This window comes from Chelonia mydas, chromosome 1 (genome assembly GCF_015237465.2).
Source record: "Chelonia mydas isolate rCheMyd1 chromosome 1, rCheMyd1.pri.v2, whole genome shotgun sequence".
NCBI lineage: Eukaryota > Metazoa > Chordata > Testudines > Cheloniidae > Chelonia > Chelonia mydas.
This window is the reverse complement of record NC_057849.1, coordinates 131,852,445-131,874,530: the sequence shown is the minus strand read 5'-3', so window position 1 is coordinate 131,874,530 and position 22,086 is coordinate 131,852,445. Positions and strand designations below refer to the sequence as shown.

General features: G+C 42.5%; 1 protein-coding gene across 4 annotated transcripts in view; it reads right to left on the bottom strand.

The window, feature by feature from the left end:
* The window catches only part of FRMPD4 (FERM and PDZ domain containing 4), a 437,407-nt gene extending 420,334 nt beyond the window's left edge, over nucleotides 1-17,073 (bottom strand). Inside the window, exon 1 of one of the 4 annotated variants that reach the window (XM_043537816.1) lies at nucleotides 16,515-17,073. In XM_043537816.1, coding sequence (XP_043393751.1) covers nucleotides 16,515-16,555 — 41 coding nt within the window. In that variant the 5' untranslated portion in view covers nucleotides 16,556-17,073. The remainder of the gene's footprint in view (nucleotides 1-16,514) is intronic. The other 3 variants (XM_043537815.1, XM_037900261.2, XM_043537811.1) reach the window with 3 other exon arrangements.
* Between the last annotated feature and the right edge of the window lie 5,013 nt (nucleotides 17,074-22,086).

The following is a 22,086-nucleotide window of genomic DNA, read 5'->3' as shown; positions in this document are numbered from 1 at the left end:
AGTGCCAGGTGAATCAGAGGTATTATTTACCTTATTAATTAAGAAACCCCAAGAAGGACGTGATTTTGCCTATATGAAATGTGAGCAAAGTTTGGTTGGAGGAGGGTAAGATCACCACCTGAACCTAAGACCATTTCACATAAATTTTGGCATCTGTTAGTTCACCTAAATAAATAAATAAATAAATGAGAAGATGAGGGGAAGAGTTAGAAATAAATCTGTGCAGACTTTTGGCTCCAGCAGCAGCTATTTTAATTTTGTCATTATGTACCAAACTTTTTCAAAGATCACATGGAAATTCAATAGTGAAGTTACCTTCATTCAAGGATACCAAAAAACTGTGTAAACATTAATTAAACCTTACCACCACCCTTCTACTACGGCAAAGCGAGCAGTGAATCTGGGCTCTTAGAAAATGAAGCAGGAGACTGATATAAAAACTACTATACAAGGAGAAAAGGCCAAAATGTCTCCCTTTCTTCATAAATGGGCAAAACAAAACTAACATTAAGTTATTTGCTGTGATTCCAGTTATCTAACAACTTCCATGTAACACGTGTCTTAACGGGGCTAGTTGGTGCTCTAGAGGGATCACTGTTTTCTAGGATGCAAGGGCAGAGCATTGTCAGTGGATGCGGCTTTGAAGGCTGGATAAACCAGACAAACTTAAATCATAGCCAAGATTGCCAAGCAATCTTGACTCACAAGCTGTCCCAATTACATAACATTATTGAAATGGGGGATTTAACAGAATAAATCTTCCCGAGTGAAAACCAAATGAAGGGCAAATAAAATGGAGCAGAATGGAAGTCGCAAAGTGTATTAGAAAATCAGAAGGCAATGAAGAGAAGGAAACAGTGTATATTTGGGGGTAGGTGAGCTTAAACAGCTGAAATAAGAAACTGGGGGAAAGACTGTTCAGTAATAACTAATATCATTTGGTAAACACAAGCTATTTTTGGTTGATACTATATATATAATAGGATCAACTCCAGAATCCGTAAAGGCAGGTACTGTGTCTTTAATTAGACTGCTAATGGTTATGTCAGTGAATGAGTCATTTTAAAAACTGAATTGACTAACACGGTTTTATTTAGTCTTGTGTAAAAAAACATTTCAACACCCCACACACAGATTAGTTCCTTTTCTGGGAACTATAATATAATCTGAAAACAAGAGATCAACTCAATGTCATTAATGCCTGTTGAGTTTAAAACAAATGAAAAAGGAAATACTTCCCACCATGTACACATAGCCTATGCAATTCACCAGTAGAGGAGGTCATGAGGTGGAGATGAATTGTTAAAAGAGCTGATTAGTTTATCATTAATGACACATAGCTATTCATGCTAAGTAAGTGTGGTAATGTCTCTTGCTTCAAAGCATAAACATATCATCCATAAGGGTAAGGAGGGAACTTTTTTCCTCTTTCCCCTTTCACACAATAAACTACTAAGTGTATGCATTTCCTCTGAAGTAACGGCCACTGGCAGAGGTGGGATACTCAGATTTGATGAATGAGTGAATCATCCACTATGGCAAATCCTGTACTCCTTAGTTAAACATCCGCAACTCTCACTTTATATTGCCATACCTGCCCAATCCCCATACCACCACCTCCACTGCCTTTCAGAACCAAAGCCTTGGTATCAAAATGCTATATATTTATGTCTGCAAGAGACCAGAAAGTTACCAAATAGAGATGTATTGAATGTGATGTGTTTAATAACCACATGTGATAGTTGGTATCTGTTGTAAGTAGAATATTAACTTCCAAGATTCTGACCTTGTAAATCTTTTTGTATCAAGCTCTGAGCAAGGAGCAAAAAAGGCACTTGTTCCTACTGATTTTTGTTCTATAATTACTGCATACAAACTTATCTTCTCTATGAAACTTATACTGCAAATCTGACTATTGGATAAGAATCTAGACATTTGGCGTATTTTTCACCACCTGCTTAATTCTATCTCCTGACAGGTCATTCTCCACAAATATTTGTAAAGCTAAATGAAAATAAAGCAGAAAGAGAAATTCATTTTACTGAACAATTCAGGGACGAGCTCTTTTTAAAACCTTTTCCACAGAGGAGTTGTTTGGGTTTTTTTGTTTGTTTGTTTTACAGTATTTACATTTATCAAAACTAGTTGATAAATATATCAACCTTTTTACTGCCTATCATTTGAAACTTTGGAATAATTTACCATTTGATATAGGAAACAGGTTAGACAGAATAGAAAAACTGTCTGCCTAAACATTCCTTGGGGTTTACAAAATGTTTATGCTTCTTGCTTAAGTGATTAAAAAAAACATTGTTCAAAAAGGATTAAAAAATATTTTAAGTTAATTAATGAAGCCACAAAACATCCGTTTTCAGCTTCGAAACTGACAACATAAGAAAACAAGCCATTAATAGTCGCTGGTTATTTTCTGTTTTCAGAAACATATAATCATGACAAGTATAACTATAGTAATATCCATAAAATATCCTTTTTCCAGTTCAGACACTATTTTCTCATTAGAATGTTTCCAGAACTTAGCGGATATAACTACGACAACCTATATAACCAGAAACTTATTGTTATGAGGGAATACATGTTCTTTAAGTTAGTTACAGGTCAGAGCATTTGGTTCATATTATAAAGCTGAAAATTATGAGATTTTAAGCTCTGACTTTTTTGCCAACTGGAAATTTCATACTGTACAAGCAATGTACAATAATCCTTTGAAAGTTCGTTTTCTCTCTCTCTCACTCTGTGTGTGTGTGCGCGCATGTGCTTCTAGCCTCAATGAGGTAAAATGTTAAAAGAAAAGAACCTTAGAAAACTAATTTTCTCACAGGACACAGAACAGGAATGGGGGGATAACACTTGATGCCCCATCATGGGTAAGTTTAGTGAAACAGGTATTTACCATCACCTTTTGTGAAAAAGGAAAGGAGGAGATCTAAATACAAAGACTTAGAACAAAGAACAAGCTAATCTTTACATAAAGATCAGCTATTCTTGAACCATTGCTTCAAATTCACTCAATGAAAATAAGATTGTGTTAAACAGCACATTCACTAACTTGCTTTTCCCTGCTCCTTTTCCACGGACCCTGCAACACCAACCCACTGCCAGTACAAGGAAGAGAGAGAGAGTACTTTTTATTGCGAATACAGACTAATACGGCTGCTACTCTGAAACCTTTTATAAAGCAGTCACTCTATGTCTCTCTTTAAGGTATGTCTACACAAGGAAGAAGGTGTGTTTTTTAAACATAACAGATGATACCCAACACGTAAAAATCACATGTATGCAGCAGAGATGGTTGGAAAATTGTATTTTTCCCCCCATGGAAAATATTTGATTTTTTTTTGCCAAAAAATGAAAACCAAAGATTTTTGAGCCAAAAACACTTTGCTTTTTCCAACAAAAAAGTGGATAATCTGAGGAAAGCAGATAGTCTCTGTTAAAAATTTTGTTTAAATCGACAACCCAATTTTCTCTTGAAAAATAGTTTTGATGGAAAATCTTTGACCAGCTCTACTGGAAAGGGAAAGTTACATTTGTATCTTGATTTAACTAGTTGAGGTGAACCTTCATCTCGACCAGCTAAATCGAGGTAAAGTTACAGTTTGTCCTATCTGCATTAGAACTTTACAACATGTTATATATCACATTTAAAAAGCACATATTTTCCCTAGCACAGAAAAGGGTCCAAGATCATTAATAGGATCACAGAGCAAGAATATTTAAGCTGAATATGAATATATATTTCACTCAGAATCAGGAAGAACTAGACGATCTAATGACTTTTTCCATCTCTAGTTTAGATCATTCTATATTTTAACCCTTCCCTCCACCTCCATCTTCATCTACAGAATCTTTCCTCAAGATTCTAATGCCACAGAACAACAGGTAATATAGGTGTGCAGAGGTCTTCTGAAGATGCATAACCATTTCCTGGCTTGTCAAACGAGGTTCCTTACTGGCTAAGGAATTAACCTACTCCTGGTTCTTGCACAGTCCTTGAAAGGTCATTGTAGTGTATATTTTGGATATTCTTCATGATATGTATTACACAGTCTGCAATTCCATTGCTGCACCACACAAATCCATGAGGAAAAGGAATGCATTGTAAGCAAGTTAGTTACTATTAGCCCTGAATACTAGGACTATAAATAAGTGGCTTATGTTATAGCAGTAGATAATTTGGAGAAAAACAAACTTTAGAAGTTTCTACTTTGAGCAAGTTGAAGTCAATAACGTTACTCGGGAATTGGAGTAAATGAAAGTAGTGTCTCATTTGATCTGAATTGGGCCCAGTGACTTTATTAGATATGGACCATTTTCAGATATGGAACATACTGTAATAAAAGGAAATAAACAGATGTAAGATGTATAACATGCATAATTTGACCTCCACCATTGGGGCAGCTGTTAGTAGTTCTGTCAGAGTTTACTGCCATAGAATAATACTTTCGACTTGGCAGTACAGGCCTTTTTAGTAAGCAGATTACTATAAACACAAATTTGAGATTTAAAAGAACAACAAACAAAAACCAAAGCCAGTGAAATCAGGAAATCCATAAGCAAAACATGCAAGACTTTATAGACCATCTACTTTATTTAGGCTGTATAGCACAGAAAAATTATGATGTAACCTGTTTCCTCTTATTATATATAGGATTAGCAGACCCTCTGGATAACAAAGACCTATATCATTAAAAATTACAAGAAATATTGATCATGAAGATAAGTGATTAATATGCCTATACTGAATTAGAAGGGAATACTCCATTCTCAATATCACTATTCCAGTCACAATATGATCCATTATAAAGGAATATGTGAAAACTGTCTTCATATATTCAAAACACTTCCTTGAGTCTCATTCACAGAAAGTTTCACAACATTTTATGCAGGACTGTAAAAAGAATAATTTCTTGAAGAGACATAAAAAATCAAAACAGGATTGATTCCCTAACATTACCATGTGATTTTGACACACAGTCATACACACTGTAGTTACCTTCTCACTTTTGCCTTCCTTCTTATTCTGTGTAAGTCTCTTTTAGCTCCCATATTATTCTAATCCAGTACCCCTTGTTCTTCTAAGACCACTGTGCCTTATACCCCCAAACCCCTTGTAGTTAGTAAAAATTAACACTAACAGCTATTGATCCCCTTTAATACCTTCGCTACTAACATGAAAATTGAATAGCTTGCACTCAGGTAATCACTGAAAATATTTTTATGATAAAATAATTCCTTACCTGAAATACTTGCTTCTTTTTCCCCAAACCATTTTTACCTCTGCTGTGGAAACCCCCAAATTGTCCTGTAGCAATTTCCTTTACAGTCAATAGAATGATTATCATCACCTGCTCTTGGAAAGAAGCCTCACAAATCCCTTTGCTTAGCAGGAAAAGCTCCTCCTGTTTTTACTTCATCCCACTCCTCCTTTAAATCATTAGTTAATGCAGAACAATTTCATACAGTCTGGACTCGTAACTTGTCTGACCTACCAAGTTGCATTCTATGTGTGTTCATTACACCTCTTTACAATATCTTTATTTTAGCAACTTTTTCCTGCAATACTTTTGATCTGTGTTATTAAGAGCTTCCCAAAGTGTCTTTCTTGCATGTTTGTAATAATCAACCTCTAAAAAAGAGTTCTATATAGACTTTCCACATAAAGAAAGAGTTTCAGAGACTCCTACTGCAATTATAGGCCCCAATTCAGAAAACCACTTCCATACATGCTTAATCACATCCCTCTTCAGTAGAGCTTAAGTCCTATTGAAGTCAAGAGGATTTAGGCATGTGCTTAAAGTTAAACATGTGCTTAAGTCAGCTTTCTGAAAAAAGGTGCTTTCCTAAATCAGGTTTCCTCAAGACTTGTATATTTTTACATGGATGTTGTTATTTCATTTCTTATATTCGTGGAATAATTACTTTGTAGATTTACTGAAGATTTGCAGTTGGAGAACTGTTTACAAGATTTTCGTTCTCACACAAAAATCTATTCTGGGTGGATCAAAGGAAAAGTAAATAACAAATAAGCATAAGTTCACAAACCTCTGAAATGTTTCAGAATATTTGTTTCTTCCTATTATTTTTGTCTGTGAAATTCTCCCTGTTTGCAAATTGATATTTTAAGAGATATTTCCTCTTAACACTAAAAATAGCTGAGTTCCAGCACAGTTCCCTACAGTAACTAAAAGTGAATTCTTTATCAGTATGGGGCTGTTCCACCATATACCCAATATCAAAACTGAAGATACAGCCCTGATCCTGCAAGCACTCATGCATGTGAGTAGCTTCATACATCTGACTGGTTTTCATTCTGTTTCGTGGGACTACTCACACATGTGAGTGTTTGCAGGGCTGGGGCTTATGAGTTCATCTTTTTCACTTTGGCATTTGAGCTTGTGCACTCATTTGTGTTCCATTACAAATCAAAATGACCTGTGAACGAGGAAGATCAAGAGAGAATCTACACAGCAAGAGTTGTTAGTTCATACATGACTTCACTCAATTATTTTTTATATAAATCAGATGCTAAGCTGTGGCATACTGTAATACCTATTTGAGAAAACTGTTGAAAGCACAGTTAGACAGCTTCTCTCCCCCACATGGCCAGCAGATCTAAGAACATCTATTGTCCATCCATTATCTCAGATTGAGGCTTAAACTTCCTACAGACAATCTGATGAGCTTACATAATGACCTAAAATGCTATAAAGTAAGGAAATATACTCTCAGTGTGCATTACTGTTATAGGTAAGTAAGTTTTTCAGTTTCACAACAATTTTCCTGGCCAACCTACCATTCAGACAGACAACAAGAAGTAGAGGCTAAATTCATCCCATAGAAACTGATGTCCTCCTCAGTATTTGTACACATTGTAGAAAGCCAACCATGTCTATTTAACTCTCTCTCAATCAGCATAAATAGTTTTCAGAGTAACAGCCGTGTTAGTCTGTATTCGCAAAAAGAAAAGGAGTACTTGTGGCACCTTAGAGACTAACCAATTTATTTGAGCATAAGCTTTCATGAGCTATATACATTCATGAGATGAAGTGAGCTGTAGCTCACGAAAGCTTATGCTCAAATAAATTGGTTAGTCTCTAAGGTGCCACAAGTACTCCTTTTCTTTTTTCATAAATAGTTTATTAATCAGATAATTAAAAAAAAATCACTGAATACAATGACCAAATGGCTCAGGTGATTGCAGAATGGTTTGTTACGTCATTATCTCAAGGTTCTTGGTTCAATCATCTAGCACAATTTCAGTAGTGGCAAAAATAAACTCTCATCTGATGTACTGTAAAGAATGAAATGGTGTGTCTGTCCTGTTCTTTGGGGACAAGTGTCTACACCACAAAAGCCATATCACAGTTCATGCCACTGTACATTTAAAAGAAAAAAGAAAACAGGACAAGGCTTGCATGGGAATGGAAACTGAGCTCCTTTCTCATCCTCCCAGAACGGCACATTAGCTGGGTGGAAATTTACTTTGTTCCTGCACACACTCTACTTAGTCTGAAGACAGAACATTTCAGTTTTCAGGGTAGGGTTGCTACCTGTCTTGTTTTCACCTGGACAGTCCAGGTTTCGGCTTGTGTGTCCGGGTGCCATTTTACAAGGTTTTTTTTAATCGGGAGGAAGAGGCGGAGCAGGGGCAGGGCCTTAAGGGGAAGAGGCAGGGCAGGGGCCTCAAGTGAAAAGATGGAGAAGGGGGCAAGCCTCAGGGGAAGAGGTGGAACAAGGGGTGGTACCTTGGTGGTCCGGTTACCAGCTATTAAATAGGTGGCAGACCTATTTCAGGGCTATCATTCTGGCTCCTTAAACAATCATTTTTAAAAAAATCATGCAGTGATTGTGACTGAGCAGTGAAAGTCTAGACAAGATTTTTGTTAAATCCTTATTCTGGATCAATTACACTGTACTAATTCACTCTCAGATCTTCTAGTGCTATATCACTAAGTGGTAATGTAATTTTTAAAATATATTTTGGAAAGTTAAACCTTTATGCACTGACCATTCTACAAGTTCATGACAGCCTATAATACAAGAATTCAATAATTACCAGCCTTTGCCAGACCAGAGATTTATTATTACATACCATGGTAATAACAATGTTGTCACTACAGACATATGTCTTTATAATATATGACACTTGATAAAATAGAACACCACTATATAGCAGATAATAAAACATAAGGGAAAATGCATATAGTCAAATCTTTCATTGAACAAAGTGCCATGTCCTCTCAAAGGAGAAAGGGAAGATGAATTCATAGTCTTTGGATTATCATCTAGAGTGATAAAATATTTTCAAGATTTAAATTACCTCCCTTGAGCATAAGGATAATCATATGCTTTATTACTGACACATTTTTCAGTAAACAGTAGAAACAACTCACATGCTATGAGATATAGTCATTGAAAAGAGTACTTATAATAAAAATAGTATGCGGATGATATAGCCTACATTTTACTGACAGATAAAAATCTTCTTTATCTTTTAATGAAGGTTGCTAGTTAACACTGAAATTGAAAAATAAACATGCCAAAGCAAGTCACAATTAAAAACACCTTAACATTGAAATGTATTGAAATGGTTTACAGAGAAGAGAGATAAATATTCAGATATCTTCACCAACTGCTTAAAGAAAAACACACACAATAAAATATCCCACTGCGGATTCCAAAAACAACCTTAACTCTGCCAACTATATACCTGCTCAGCCACAAACTATAGTAAAAGGGCTTTGGGTCTAGGGGTGTATGCCTGCAGCCCACTGCACCTGTTATGGCCCTTGGCTCCTTTAAAAGTAGGAGCCATAATTGCAGGTCACATGCTTGCTCATAGCCCCATTTCCTACAAGAAACAGCATACAAGGCTTCCTGCCTCTTAGACAGAGGAAGGCCATGGGAGGGACCCAGATGGATTTGATTTAAATCAAATTGATTTAACTCATGATTTAAATCACTAGTCAGGAAGATTCGATTTAATCAGTTTTCTACATAAAAGTGCATTCTTGTTGGTTATTATAACCTTAATACATATTCTTCACAACTCAGAGAGAGATGTAGCTTTCATTTTTAGAAGGAACACACTATACGTTTTTAAACAGTGATTTATTTTGAAAACTTTTCAGATTAGTTTTACAACTATATCAGAAAATGAATGATTGTTTGGTTATTTCATTTACCAAAGTTAATTGAAGCAGATATTTATGAAGTCATTGAAAGGTGAACTATCTCCAATTCAACAGGTTAAACATTAATATTTGGAGGATTTTCTTGACAAGCTGTATTAGGAAGAGAACATCACCAGACAGATATTTAAATTGTTTTATTTAACTAAAACAACAACGTTAAGTATTCTGGATTTTTTTTCTGCAACAGCAACATAATATTTTAACAAAAAAAATATGTCCCTTGATTCTCATATTTATCTCCAGACTTCTTCTCCTTGCCCAGATCTATTCCGTCCCCAACAATCTTCTATTTATTGAACTTTTTGAAACTTTGCACTTTTAGAGAGAGGTAAGGGATTGACTGTGTACACAAATTTGCAGAGGGACAATAGAGTTGAGGTCTGTTATTTCTCACCTCTATATATTATTTATTTAAAAACGTTTTTGCTGTTAACAAGCATGCTACCTCTGGAGAGACAAATCCGCAGTCTGAGAACTGCAAAACTAAGCATCTCTGATGGCATCTTCTAGACTGAGCACTGAGTCCCATTGGGTAGGTAGAAAGATTAACCTAAATAAGATATACAAGAGCCTCTGGAACCCCATTAGATTGGGTCCCTAATCCATGAACTATTGGAACTCATTTACAAAACTTTTCTTAAACATTACATGAATATATTGTCTCATACTATAGAATTAGAATTTATAATCCCTATTCCATGATGAGATATCTTTGAGCTATAATGTATCTTCAGATGGATTTTTTTTTTTATAAAATGATTTTTGAGGAAAAAAATCTAATTTAAATTAAAAAATATGATTTAAATTAAATCTGATTTTTAAAATTTTTTTTTAAAAAATCATTGATTTTTATCCACCCTGGGAGGGACTCTCCTCATCAATCAGGCAGAAAGCCCGAGAAGGACACTTACAGGGAGCAGGAGCCAGCTGTGGAGGGCTGTAAGAACCATGAAGCCCCAGAGACAAAGATTAAGACAAGACAGGGGCAGTGACAGTGTTTTGGGTTACTTTGTTTTGAATCATTTAATAAATGAAATCCCTGAGAAGAGAACTGGATCTGTGCTATTGCTTGGAGTGAAATTTCACCTTCCTCAGCTGCTGGATTAGCCCACCAGGTTCCAAGTCTGGAAACTCTCGCACAACCTAAATTACATATACGGCTTGGAAAATTAACAAATGTCTAACTAGGCAGAGGTAAATATGAAAGTCAAGAGACGCTCTACCAGTGATGTCCATGAATCACAGTAAGAAGCGCAGCCCCAGGCCCACCACAGCACCTGGGAAGAAAGGCTGAGTGCTAGAGTTTATGCCAGGGTGCCATCCTGCATGCAGCAGGCCTTTATTTTTAAAAATCTGACTTCTGGAAGTCCACTTGAGACTTAGCTAGTCTCAGCCCATTTTCATGGTTACAGTGATTGGTGGTAGTATAAAACCTTAAGACAGACATCTCTAAATCTGAAGCTCTCCTTCCTAGCACTAAAGCTGTTGAAAGATCAGAAACATGGTTTCTTTTTCCCCTATCCAGAACTTCCTGGTTTCTGCAAGGAGTAGTGTCTCTATGAATACATCTACACTGCAATAAAAAGACCACATCACCAAGTCTTAGAACCTGGGTCAATTGACTCAGACTTGTGGATCTCAGGCTGCAGGGCTAAAAATTGCAGCATAGACATTCAGGCTCACACTGGAGCCTAGGCTCTGAGACCCACCCCCATCACAGGATTTCAGACCTCATGCTCTAGCCTCAGCCCAAACAGCTACACTGACATTCTTAGCCCCACAGCCCAAGTGCCCTGAGCCCAAGTCAGTTGACCAGGCCAGCTTCAGCCATGCCATAAGTCTACTATTGCAGTGTAGACGTACCTTATTTCTCTGCTTCTCCCACAACTCCTAGCTGCTGTGAGATGGAACAAGTCTCCACTACCTCATTCTTTTCCTACAACCTCCATTTTGTGGATCTTCTTTCCCTATGATAAACTCCAAAGCCTGTCGTTGCTCAGTTTTCCCAACAAGCAACAGCTGCATGAAACTGACTCAAGTCTTGTCTCAGTCAATCTTGCCCACAGGATAATGAACAGCAACAATGTAAGTGACTGGTCTCTAATTACTTTCACTATGTTGCTGCTCTGCAAAGCTATGAACAGCAGCAGAGGCACTAGAGCTATTTGCCAGCAGATTCTGGAGGACAACACTGCACTGAATCACATTCACACAATATTTGGAAGGCTAGCTTTGTAAATACGCAAGCTCATATTTGCGGCGAATAGGTTAGATCCCCACAGTCATCAGTAAAAGCTTCCTATTCATCAGTGAGTAGATTTTCAAATCCTGATAATATAGACCTTGAATGGGAACTAAACATCCTCCAAACCACCACTTATCACTCTTAGAGTTCACTGCCTATTATTATTATTATTATTGAAGACACAAATATTTTGCCTCTCACCTTCCATATACAGACCACCACCTTAACCCTCCCGCAACCAAAACTTCCCACTTCATATCATGATCTCTTTCACTATTACTACTATAAGGCTCAAAACTATCTACACCATCCTCCCTCTACACACATACTGTCAATCTCATTATCTTTCCTTCTTATCCTCCCAGTACAGGTCAAAAACCTCACTCTCCAGATGGACAATGCATTCACGTTTACCCAGGCCTTTGAACATGCGTACAGTGTAGACCACACAGTACCCCATCTAGGCTACTCTATACTTAGAAATAACTCTCTCCATGGAATAGCTATTTTGGTAAGTTTCCAAGTCTAGTCAAGTCCTTATTTAAGAGGGAGAGAGAGAAGGTAACATATCTGCAGAATATTGTGATTTTCATTTGAGGTCAGTCATCACACATTTTTCTAAGTTAACGAACAGAACATTTGTGGTGAAGCATCTAGGGCTGCCCCCTTTTGTCCTTCTGCACATACCCCTTCACCAGATTATTCCACCCACCAAAACTAGTAGCTGTAGATGTTTGATGTAACAGTTGGTTCTGCTGTGAGAAGGTAGTCTTTAAAGGGCTGTACGCAGAAAGGTAATTAAAGGGGGTGACAGATGGATAGTATCCTGGGAGTAAAAATTACACAGAAAGTTTGAAGGACATGATAAGAATTGTGCGGATAATTTCACATCAACTGGTTGCCTACTTCTAGAGAAAACACAGAGTTTATGTCCCATTTTATGCCTACTGCAACTATAAAGTCCTAGCAGGCACCTCCATAATATACAAATGGGGCCATCACAAACCTTAAATACTCACCTTGACTACTACAATTATAAATTCCAACAGTCAATGGGATTATTCACGTGGGTAAAGTTACTTATCCGTGTGCTTGTTGCAGGGTCAAGGCTAAAGACAGCAATTATTATAACAGTTTACTTACAAGTAGACAGAGCCTATGCATTAGTTTTCAAGGAGATTTACCTAGATGGAAAGTTTGAATGAGTGATAAAGCTATTTTTTTTAACCTACAGGAACTCAAAGAAACATTATGTAATAGCCAAGATCCTGACAACCCTTGTGCCAAGTGAGGTGCCCCTGCAGGATCAGACTCTAAATCAAAAACCGTCTGACCCCTTTTTCCCCCCCAGACTTTTCAGAAAAACCCTCCTTTGCCTTTAGGCAAAAACGTGCAGTTTTCAGGCCCAAACAGTTTTTTCTGTCCAAGATACAGAAGGAGCTAAAAATAGGGCTTACAGTAGAAACTGGTTGCTCCATAAGACTCTCTTCTACAAAGAGAAATGGGAAGATATATCTAACAGTTACCAAGGAAACAGCAAAGTTAAGTCCTGTGTACACTATTAAGTAGTTTAATAACCAGAAAATAAGAGTAAAAAGCAACTCCACATAAAACTGATTTATTGCAAAGCACAGCATTAACTCAGTCCAGTATCTGAACTTTAAAGTCCTTATATCAAATGAAGCTGGATTTGAGCTTTGAAACCTGTCATTCAATTGCAGAAAGAACTTTGGTTTGCCTGAAGAGTAATACGCTGGAGAGCTTTGTCCGGGTAATGGCAATAGGGATGTTGTTAGTCAACTACAGGTCGCAGTTAGGGAAGAAAGAGATATTTGAAGGTAAACTGACTCTTAAAATGTAGAAGAATCATTCCTAGTTTATTGATTTAATGATACTGTCTTCTGTGCAGCATCCTTAACAGAGGCAGCTCTACCTAGAGCAGACTAGGCAGTTGCCTAGGGCAGCAGATTTCTGGGAGTGTAAAGTTGCCCAGGTTCTCTCCATCGGTGGTGGCAGGAGATGACCTGGGGGGGGGGATGATTACTAGCCAGGGCTCTGAGGAGCAGAAAGTGGCCCCCAGCCAGGCTGCCAGGGAAGCGCTCCCGCCTCATCCCCAGCTGCTCCCCATCCCCATTGTGGGTAATATCACGGTCACAGCTCAGACACAGCTCAGGATTGGTGCTGGTGAATGCTGTCAGAGCATTGGCCACAAGTGCGGCAACCCACCTGGCTCCATGTCTGCACCCAGCTTTCACCTGCTGCTCCGTGTCTGGTCCCCACAGGCCCTGCTGCCCAGGCAGCCCCTGACTCCTGCCCCAGTTGGGGCCACCGCTTCATCACCACCATGTCCAGGTTCTGAAGGTGCTGCCATCCCGCAATTTATGAGCCCAACAAAGAGGAGCTCACTGGAAAGGTGCAGGCGGGAGCACACTAGGGAGTGTGCAGATTGCTGGGGCCAGGTGGAGTGGGATGGGATAGGGTGTGGGGGCCAGGCAGGGGACTGGCAGTGCAGGGGCCAAGGTGCAGGGCCAGGTGGCAGAGAACCCCACTCTGTCCAGTGGGAAGGAGCCCACTGTGCAAGTGGGATCAGCACCTCCAGCCCGGACGGCTTCATTCTGTGGGGGTTATGCTGCCCCTTAACTAGAGCCTTATCGGCTGGGAGCTGCCCCCTGCTGGTGCCCAGGTCCCACTGTGGTTGGGCTGAGTGGCTCGCTGTTCAGAGGTGCAGAGCTGGGGTTTGCTCCTCTCTTGAGCCCTAGGCAGCTGGTGCCAACCCGCTCACAAAAGGCCATTAGGAAGGCAGCCCCATCTGGGAGCATCACCCACCCAGGGAGCGGGTCTCAGCTGCTTGCAAGGCCTAGGGGACTTTCGCCATGGCCTGGCCCAGCTCAGTCCACTCAGGTGTCAGAATATTCCCATCCCACAGGAGCCGACAACAGGCCTAGTGGCCTCTGAAACCCCAAGCTGGGGTCTGCCCTGTGAGCCTCTGACCCAGAGTTGGGGTTGCAGCAGCTGGGAGATCTGCCGCAAATTTCTAAGCAGGTTGGGGGTGCACACTGAAGTTTTGCCTAGGTTGGCAGATTGTCTTGAGCTACGTCTGATCCTTAACCAGTGCCTGCTCTTTCCATTTGATTTGAACTCAAGTGTGACATTTACTGCAAGAAAGGGTTTGTTAACCCCGGATCCTGAACAAAAAAGCTAAATAATTAAATATATCTTGAAACAAAAATCAGATGCCATATTACCTACTCCTTAGGGTCTTATCTATACCAAATAAAATTTCCTCTAAAATTTTCCACAATTGTTACCATTGATGCAGTTTCTCCAGTGGTAGTAACAGTGGGAATGGTGGTGTAGACCAGGTTCAGGAGACCGTTGGTGTTTTAACCATCATGCCAGGTAAACTTGTTCTGAGAAAAGTTAGACAGCCATGTAGTTCGAGTAGTAGCGGTTGCTCTGTACTAGCACTCCCTTCAGTAGAGCTTTGATCATGGTAGCAACAGTGGTAAATTTTAGGGCAAAGGGCTTGAGTAGACACAGATTATAACATCACACGCCTGCGGGATTTTACAACTTCAGTCCACCCAGTGCTTTCTATAAAAATCATTTAACAACATTTTATAGAACAATTATTTTGACAAGTATTGTACGTGTATGCCACAGAAATAACATATATGCTTCATTTCTACAACAAGCCCTCTCCTCCTCGAATGGCATTCCACTTCAGTGAATGCTTCAGAAATGGCAAAGGCCAGCGCTAACCACGAAACCATGAGAATTCAAAACATTCATAGCTACTCTGATTCAAAGCTAAATCCTTTAGGAAGATTATCTGCACCAAAATCAGGAAAATCCCTCAACTACAGCACCTTTATACTCCATCTTTGAGAAACAATTTGGTTTCCCATAACTCTTTTCTCAATAATACTATACATTATTTTTAACCATGGGGAAAACATTTTCAAGTGGGGGGGCAATTCAGATTGTGCATGTGTCTCTGTAGCCCTGGGCCTAAGGACTATCTAGAGGCAGTTCCTTCCACACCTAGAGGCCAGCATTCAGTTGATAGTGAGAGAAAAATTCTTTGGAAGGAAAAATATTTAAATCAGACACCAGCTCAAGCAACCAGGTTGTGTGCACCTCACAAGAAAGAGCTTAAAAAAAAAAAAAGACCACATTCACTTATTCCCTGGGATTTATGTGCGATGGTACAAGACAGCACTTCCAGTCTGATTATGATTTCACAGCTTCTCTTAAAAAATCACCCCTATTGTGTCTGAGATTTTGTAGAGCATGAGAGGTTTCAGAGTAGCAGCCGTGTTAGTCTGTATCCGCAAAAAGAAAGAGTACTTGTGGCACCTTAGAGACTAACAAATTTATTTGAGCATAAGCTTTCATGAGCTACAGAGAGTGGTTCGCAATAAGCAGAGCACCATAGCACAAAAGTCAAGAAGTCTTAAATACATTGCATTTGGTTTGGGGGGGGTTGCCAATCATGGGGTATTTTTTGAAAATGCTGCTCTGCTATCTGTCCAGCCTATCCGAAGTTCCACGTCAACCCCCACCAGGGTTAACTGTTGCCTCCAGCTACTTCCCCGGCTAGAGCACCCTCACAGCTGTTTGCAACCCGAAAGGAAACTAAAGGCAGGGTGCCGGCTTCACATTTTCAAACAGTTTGAACCACTGATCGCCCATTAACAACAACATCTCGTCACAGCCCAAGACTCAGAACCCCACCAGCTTTATCTTCGCAGCAGCCTTGGGACACATTTTTCCCCCCCACACTATCCCACAGCAGGGTGCCAGGGGGAAAACGCCATGAGCCATCACCAGCCAAACCCCAGACCTCAGTGTCAGGTAAGTGGAACGCTGCTGCAGCAGCTCTGGCAGCGGGCTTTGCTAAAGCCCCCCGGCATGGTCTCCCCCCACCCCCGGGTATGTCTCCCGCCCCCGGGGGTCAGCAGCCAGGGGCCAGCACTGCAGCGGGGCGCGCACAAGGGCGGGGGGGGGGGGGGGGGGAGCTGGCTGCTAATGGAAAGGAAGCAGCAACCTACCCCGAGAGCTTTGCAATCTTCACAAAGCTGAACACATCCATCCATGCAGGCAGCGAGCCGTGCCCTCCGCTCGCTCACTCCAGCGGCAGCAGCCCCATGGTGGGGAGGAGGTGGTGCCCGAGTCTCCAGCAGCAGCAGCCCTTGCGGAGGAAGGAGCTGGCGGCAGAAGCTGCTACCCCCCTCCGGCCGGGAGCTGGGCGTGCAGCATCTCGGAGCAGCAGCATTGAGCTGTGGGCAGCCCCCCTCCGCGCCCCCGCCCGGGGAAACTCCGGGGCTGAGCGGCGGGGGAGGAGACGCTGCAGCTCAGGCCCCCGCCGCTCTGCGCGCCCGGGAGGCGGCAGCGCTCAGGAGCCCGCTGGTGCTTGCGATGCCCCCAGAGCAAGGAGGGGAGGGGGAGCCTCTCCGCCGGTGTCTCCCCCGCCTGTGGGTGGGCGCAGCCGGAGAGGGCGGCGGCAGCAGCAGGAGAAGCGAGCGCCGCACGCTGGCTCCCTCCGCAGCCGGCGGCTGCCTGCTCCCCACCCCGCCGCCAGCTGCCTGGAGCTGGCCCGCGCAACAGAGCCTCCGGCAACGCCGCCCGGGGGAGACAGCGGGAGCCCGCGTGGAGGCAGTGGGGAGGGAGGCGAGCACACACACCCCCGCCCGGGGAGCACTTACTTGCATGGAGGGAGGGGGAGATGAGGGAGAACACACATCCATGGGGAAGAGGCGCACTTGTGCCCTACACTAAGGGCTTGTCGACGCTGGCAATTTATGGCGCTGCAACTTTCTGGCTCAGGGGTGCGAAACACCCCCACCCCAGCGCAGCAAGTTTCAGCGCTGTAAAACAGCAGTGTAGGCAGTGCACCAGCTACGCCCCTCGTGGAGGTGGGTTTTTTTAGAGAGCACTCGCCCAGCCTTGCCCCGCAACCACACAAGCTACGTTAATGTGCTTTAGCGTTGCCACTGTAGACTAGGCCGAAGAGAGAAGCACCCTCTTGAAGGGACCCATTTCATGAGTTGGGGCAGGGGGAAGATGAGAAGCCCAGCTCAGAATCCATCTGGCAGGCAGGAGAGAGGAGGGGGATCCTACCCCCCCCCCCTCCCCAAAGGACTCCTGCTCACCGGTCACCCCTCTGCCACAGTACTGACCTTTCTCCCTTTGTGGTAGGGGAGGGACCTGGTGGCCGCCTTGGCCATCATATGAAGCACCAGACCACATGCTGAACTTGGACTGTTGACCCAATCTGGTATAGGAAATTGTAAGTATGGAGAGAGTTAAATAGTGGTGTCCCGCAGGGGTCTGTACTGGGACCAGTGCTATTCAACATATTCATAAATGATCTGGAAAAAGGGGTAAACAGTATCATAGCAAAATTTGCAGATGATACAAAACTACTCAAGATAATTAAGTCCCAAGCAGACTGCAAAGAGTTACAAAAGGATCTCACAAAACTGGGGGATTGGGTAACAAAATGGCAGATGAAATTCAATGTTGATAAATGCAAAGTAATGCACATTAAAAAACATAATCCCAACTATACATATAAAATGATGGGGTCTAAATTAGCTGTTACCACTCAAGAAAGAGATCTTGGAGTCATTGTGGATAGTTGTCTGACAACATCCGCTCAGTGTGCAGTGGCAGTCAATAATGCTAACAATGTTGGGAATCATTAAGAACGGGATAGATAATAAGACAATATCATATTGCCTCTATATAAACCCATGGTACACCCACATCTAGAATACTGCGTGCAGATGTAGTCACCCCATCTCAAAAAAGATGTATTGGAATTGGAAAAGTTACAGAAAAGGGCAATAAAAATGATTAGGGGTATTTAACAGCTTCCATATGAGGAGAGATTAATAAGACTGGGACTTTTCAGCTTGGAAAAGAGACAACTAAGGAGGGCTATGATTGAGGTCTATAAAATCATAGAGAGATGTGGAGAAAATAAATAAGGAAGTGTTATTTACTCCTCATAACACAAAAACTAGAGGTCACCAAATGAAATTAATAGGCAGCAGGTTTAAAACAAACAAAAGGAAGTATTTCTTTACACAACACTTCAACCTATGGAATTCTACCTATGGAATGCTTTGCGAGAGGATGTTGTGAAGGTCAAGACTATAACAGTGTTAAAAAAAAGAACTAGATACATTCATGAAGGATAGGTCCACCAATGGCTATTAGCCTCTGTTTGCCAGAGGGTGGGAGTGGGCAGCAGGGGATGAATCACTTGGTGATTGCCTGTTTTGTTCATTCCCTCTGGGGCCCCTGGCATTGGCTGCTGTCAGAAGACAGAATACTGGGCTAGATGGACCTTAGGTCTGACCCAGTATGGCTGTTCTTGTATTCTTTAGTATGCTCAAGAGCATGGCCCTCCCATTCTGATGCTAGGGGGAATAAGGGGTGCACATGGGCAGTAATCAGTTGCTCACACACTACTGTGATATGCTTTTTGCATCCGCCACACAAATGACAATTTAAGAAAAGGGGTCACGCTGGTTAAGATAAAACATTGCAAAGCAGTTTCATGGGGATTTAGTTTAAATTAAATTAAATTCCCTGTTAAAGCATTTGGGAAATGGGACAACTGATTCTTGTGTTAAGGCATATCAGAAGCCCACATAGAAGAGAGACAGCCTTGATCCTTGGTCCGGCAGGTGGCTTCCAATGGGTGTAAGGGTCCAACCTCTCAGAGTCATTTGCAGGATCAAGGCCTTGACTTCTAGTGAGGGAGCAGAACAGGGAACTTGGAAAATTCACCCACAAATAAAGCCATGCTTCCTAGCTCCATATTTCGATAATTTCCCACCATGGGAATTTGTTTTCTCCTCCTCTGTATTTTTCTCTGCTTCACAATTTCAATTGTTAAATAGACTGATATGCTCTTTACCCCACAGAGTCCAAGTCTTTTTGGGCAGCTTTCCCTCAACACCCACACTGACCAGGCATTTCACAAATGACAAAAAGCACAATAGGTAGACTCTAAAAGCCAGAAAAAAACAGGACACAATTTTTTGTATTAACTTTTACTGGTACTAGTACAAAAAGGAACAGGCAGTACGAACACGCAATGTGACTCAGGTTTCAAACTATTCTTTTCTTTTAAAACAGAAACAAAGAATGATTGATTGTCTGTTTACATTGTGAGAACACTGAACAACTGGCACAAAATCTTGCTTATCTACCATATGTGTGCATGATATCTCCACATTTTAAAATGTGTAATGAAGTATTTTATGCTAAGCATATCAAAACATTTATTGGTTTCCAGCATGCTACTTACATCCATTTAGAATTATACCAAACTTTAGTAATTGAAGAATCTGTGCCTGCCAGTCACACTGCTCTATTGATTGGCAAATGTTACAAAGATAATGCAATTTCAGCTGGTTAGAAAACAGTTTTTAAAGGTATTTATATAACCTCAAAGCATGCTAGGCAAAAGGTAAGGAGCAAGGTATTACAAACAAAGGCCCAGATCTTGCAAGGCTTAAGTATGTGCTTAACTTTACACACTGCAAGTCCCAAATAGTCCTAATGAAGCTGATGGAACTACTCACAGTATGTAAAGTTAAGCACATGCATACATTTTTTTCAGGATCAGAGCCAAATCAAATGTCTATTTTACAATCTGAAGCCTAACACAAAGGGGGCTTTTACAGCATAGTGGTGAGGGCCAAAGAGAACCATGAACCAGGCAGAGCCAGGGATGAAGAACCAGATACTGAAATGCCTGGTATCAGAGGGGTAGCCGTGTTGGTCTGGATCTGTAAAAGCGGCAAAGAGTCCTGTGGCACCTTATAGACTAACAGACGTATTGGAGCATAAGCTTGCGTGGGTGAATACCCACTTCGTCAGATGGATGTAGTGAAATGCCTGGTGTCTCATGATCTGCTTGTGAGGAACCAGGATGTAGATGCTATAGGGGAGATGGCAGATTAACAAACTGGTCAGGAGGAGGAATCATCTGATAAGGAGCCATCTACACCAGTTATGCAGCTTCTTATTGTTACAAGTATTGATGGGGACTGATTTTGCAGGCTTATGGCCAGGAAAGCTATTTCAGTAGCCCTAATTGATACGTTTTTATAGATTCAAAGGAGGTGAAAGTGTTCACCCTGGCTCCTCCTTTCACTCCTTTCCCTTTTCTACAGCCTAAGTGGCAGCTGTCAAGTCCTTATGTCACTCACCCCCAGTGGTGAGCTGGAGCCAGTTCGCACCGGTTCGCTAGAACCAGTTGTTAAATTTAGAAGGGAGGGACCCGGTTCTAAAAGGGCTTCTAAATTTAACTGGCCAAAAGTGGCACCTTAAGCACCGACTCCATGGGTGCTCCAGGGCTGGAGCACCCAAAGGGAAAATTTGGTGGGTGCAGAGCACCCACCGGCAGCTCCCCACCTCGCACCCGGCCCCAGATCACCGCACCTCTGCTCCGCCTCCTCCCCTGAAGGCGCCACCCCGCTCTGCTTCTCCGCTCCCCCCTCCGCCCCCAGCTTCCTGCAAATCAGCTGTTCGTGCAGGAAGCTGGGGCAGGCTGAGAAGCAGGCCGCGGCTTCCCACTCAGGCCCAGGGAGACGGAGGTGAGCCGGGGCGCGAGAAGGGCCACCCACACCTCAGAAGGTAACCCGGGAGGGGGGGCACACAGGGGAACCGCTCCGCACCCCAGCTCACCTCTGCCACCCTCGGCCTGAGCGGGAAGCCGTGGCCTGCTTCTCAGCCCTCCCAGGCTTCCCGCCGAACAGCTGATTCGCGAAAAAGCCGGGGCGGGTGGGGGCGCAGAGAAGCAGAGTGGGGCAGCGCATTCAGCGGAGGAGGCGGAGCGGAGGGGAGGTGATCTGGGGCCAGGCGCAAGGTGGGGAGCTGCCGGTGGGTGCTCTGCACCCACCAAATTTTCCCAGTGTCTCCTCAAGCCCCGGAGCACCCAGGGAGTCGGCGTCTAAGGCACCACTTTTGATGTGATCAGTGGGGGAGCACCCACCCCACCCTGCCCCTAAGAGCCAGAGGGACCCGCCAGATGCTTCCTGGGAGCTGCCCCAGGTAAGCACCTCCGGGACTCCGCACCTCGGCCCCCGGCAGGTGCCTCTGGCTGTTAGGGGCGGGGCGGGGTGGGCATCCACTACAGTGGCCCACGAGACCCTCCTGCCCGGTTCTGACAGTCAAAGGACAGGGGAGGGAGGTGGATGGGGCAGGGGTCCGGTGGGGGAGGCATCAAGGAATGCGGGGGGCTTGGATGGGGCAGGAGTCCCGGGGAGCGGGGGTGGGCAACGACCCCCTCGTGGGGTGAGAAGGGAACCCGTTAAGATTTTGGCAGCTCATCACTGCTCACCCCATTTGGTTTCCCCATGTGTCCCCAGTGTTGTCGTCCCCAGACCTGCAACACAGACCGCTATTCTTGGTTAGGGTGAAGTTTCCAGATCAGAGTGCACTGTGAGTGACTGAGTCACACCACATGGCTGGACTGAAATGGCAGATAAGTGCCAGGGGAGAGGTAACCACAATGTAAAAAGCATCAAATTAAAACAATTGTATTGCAAGGAATTCCATATTAGGCGCTCTGGCCAAAGCATTTGATTTACTTTACATTTT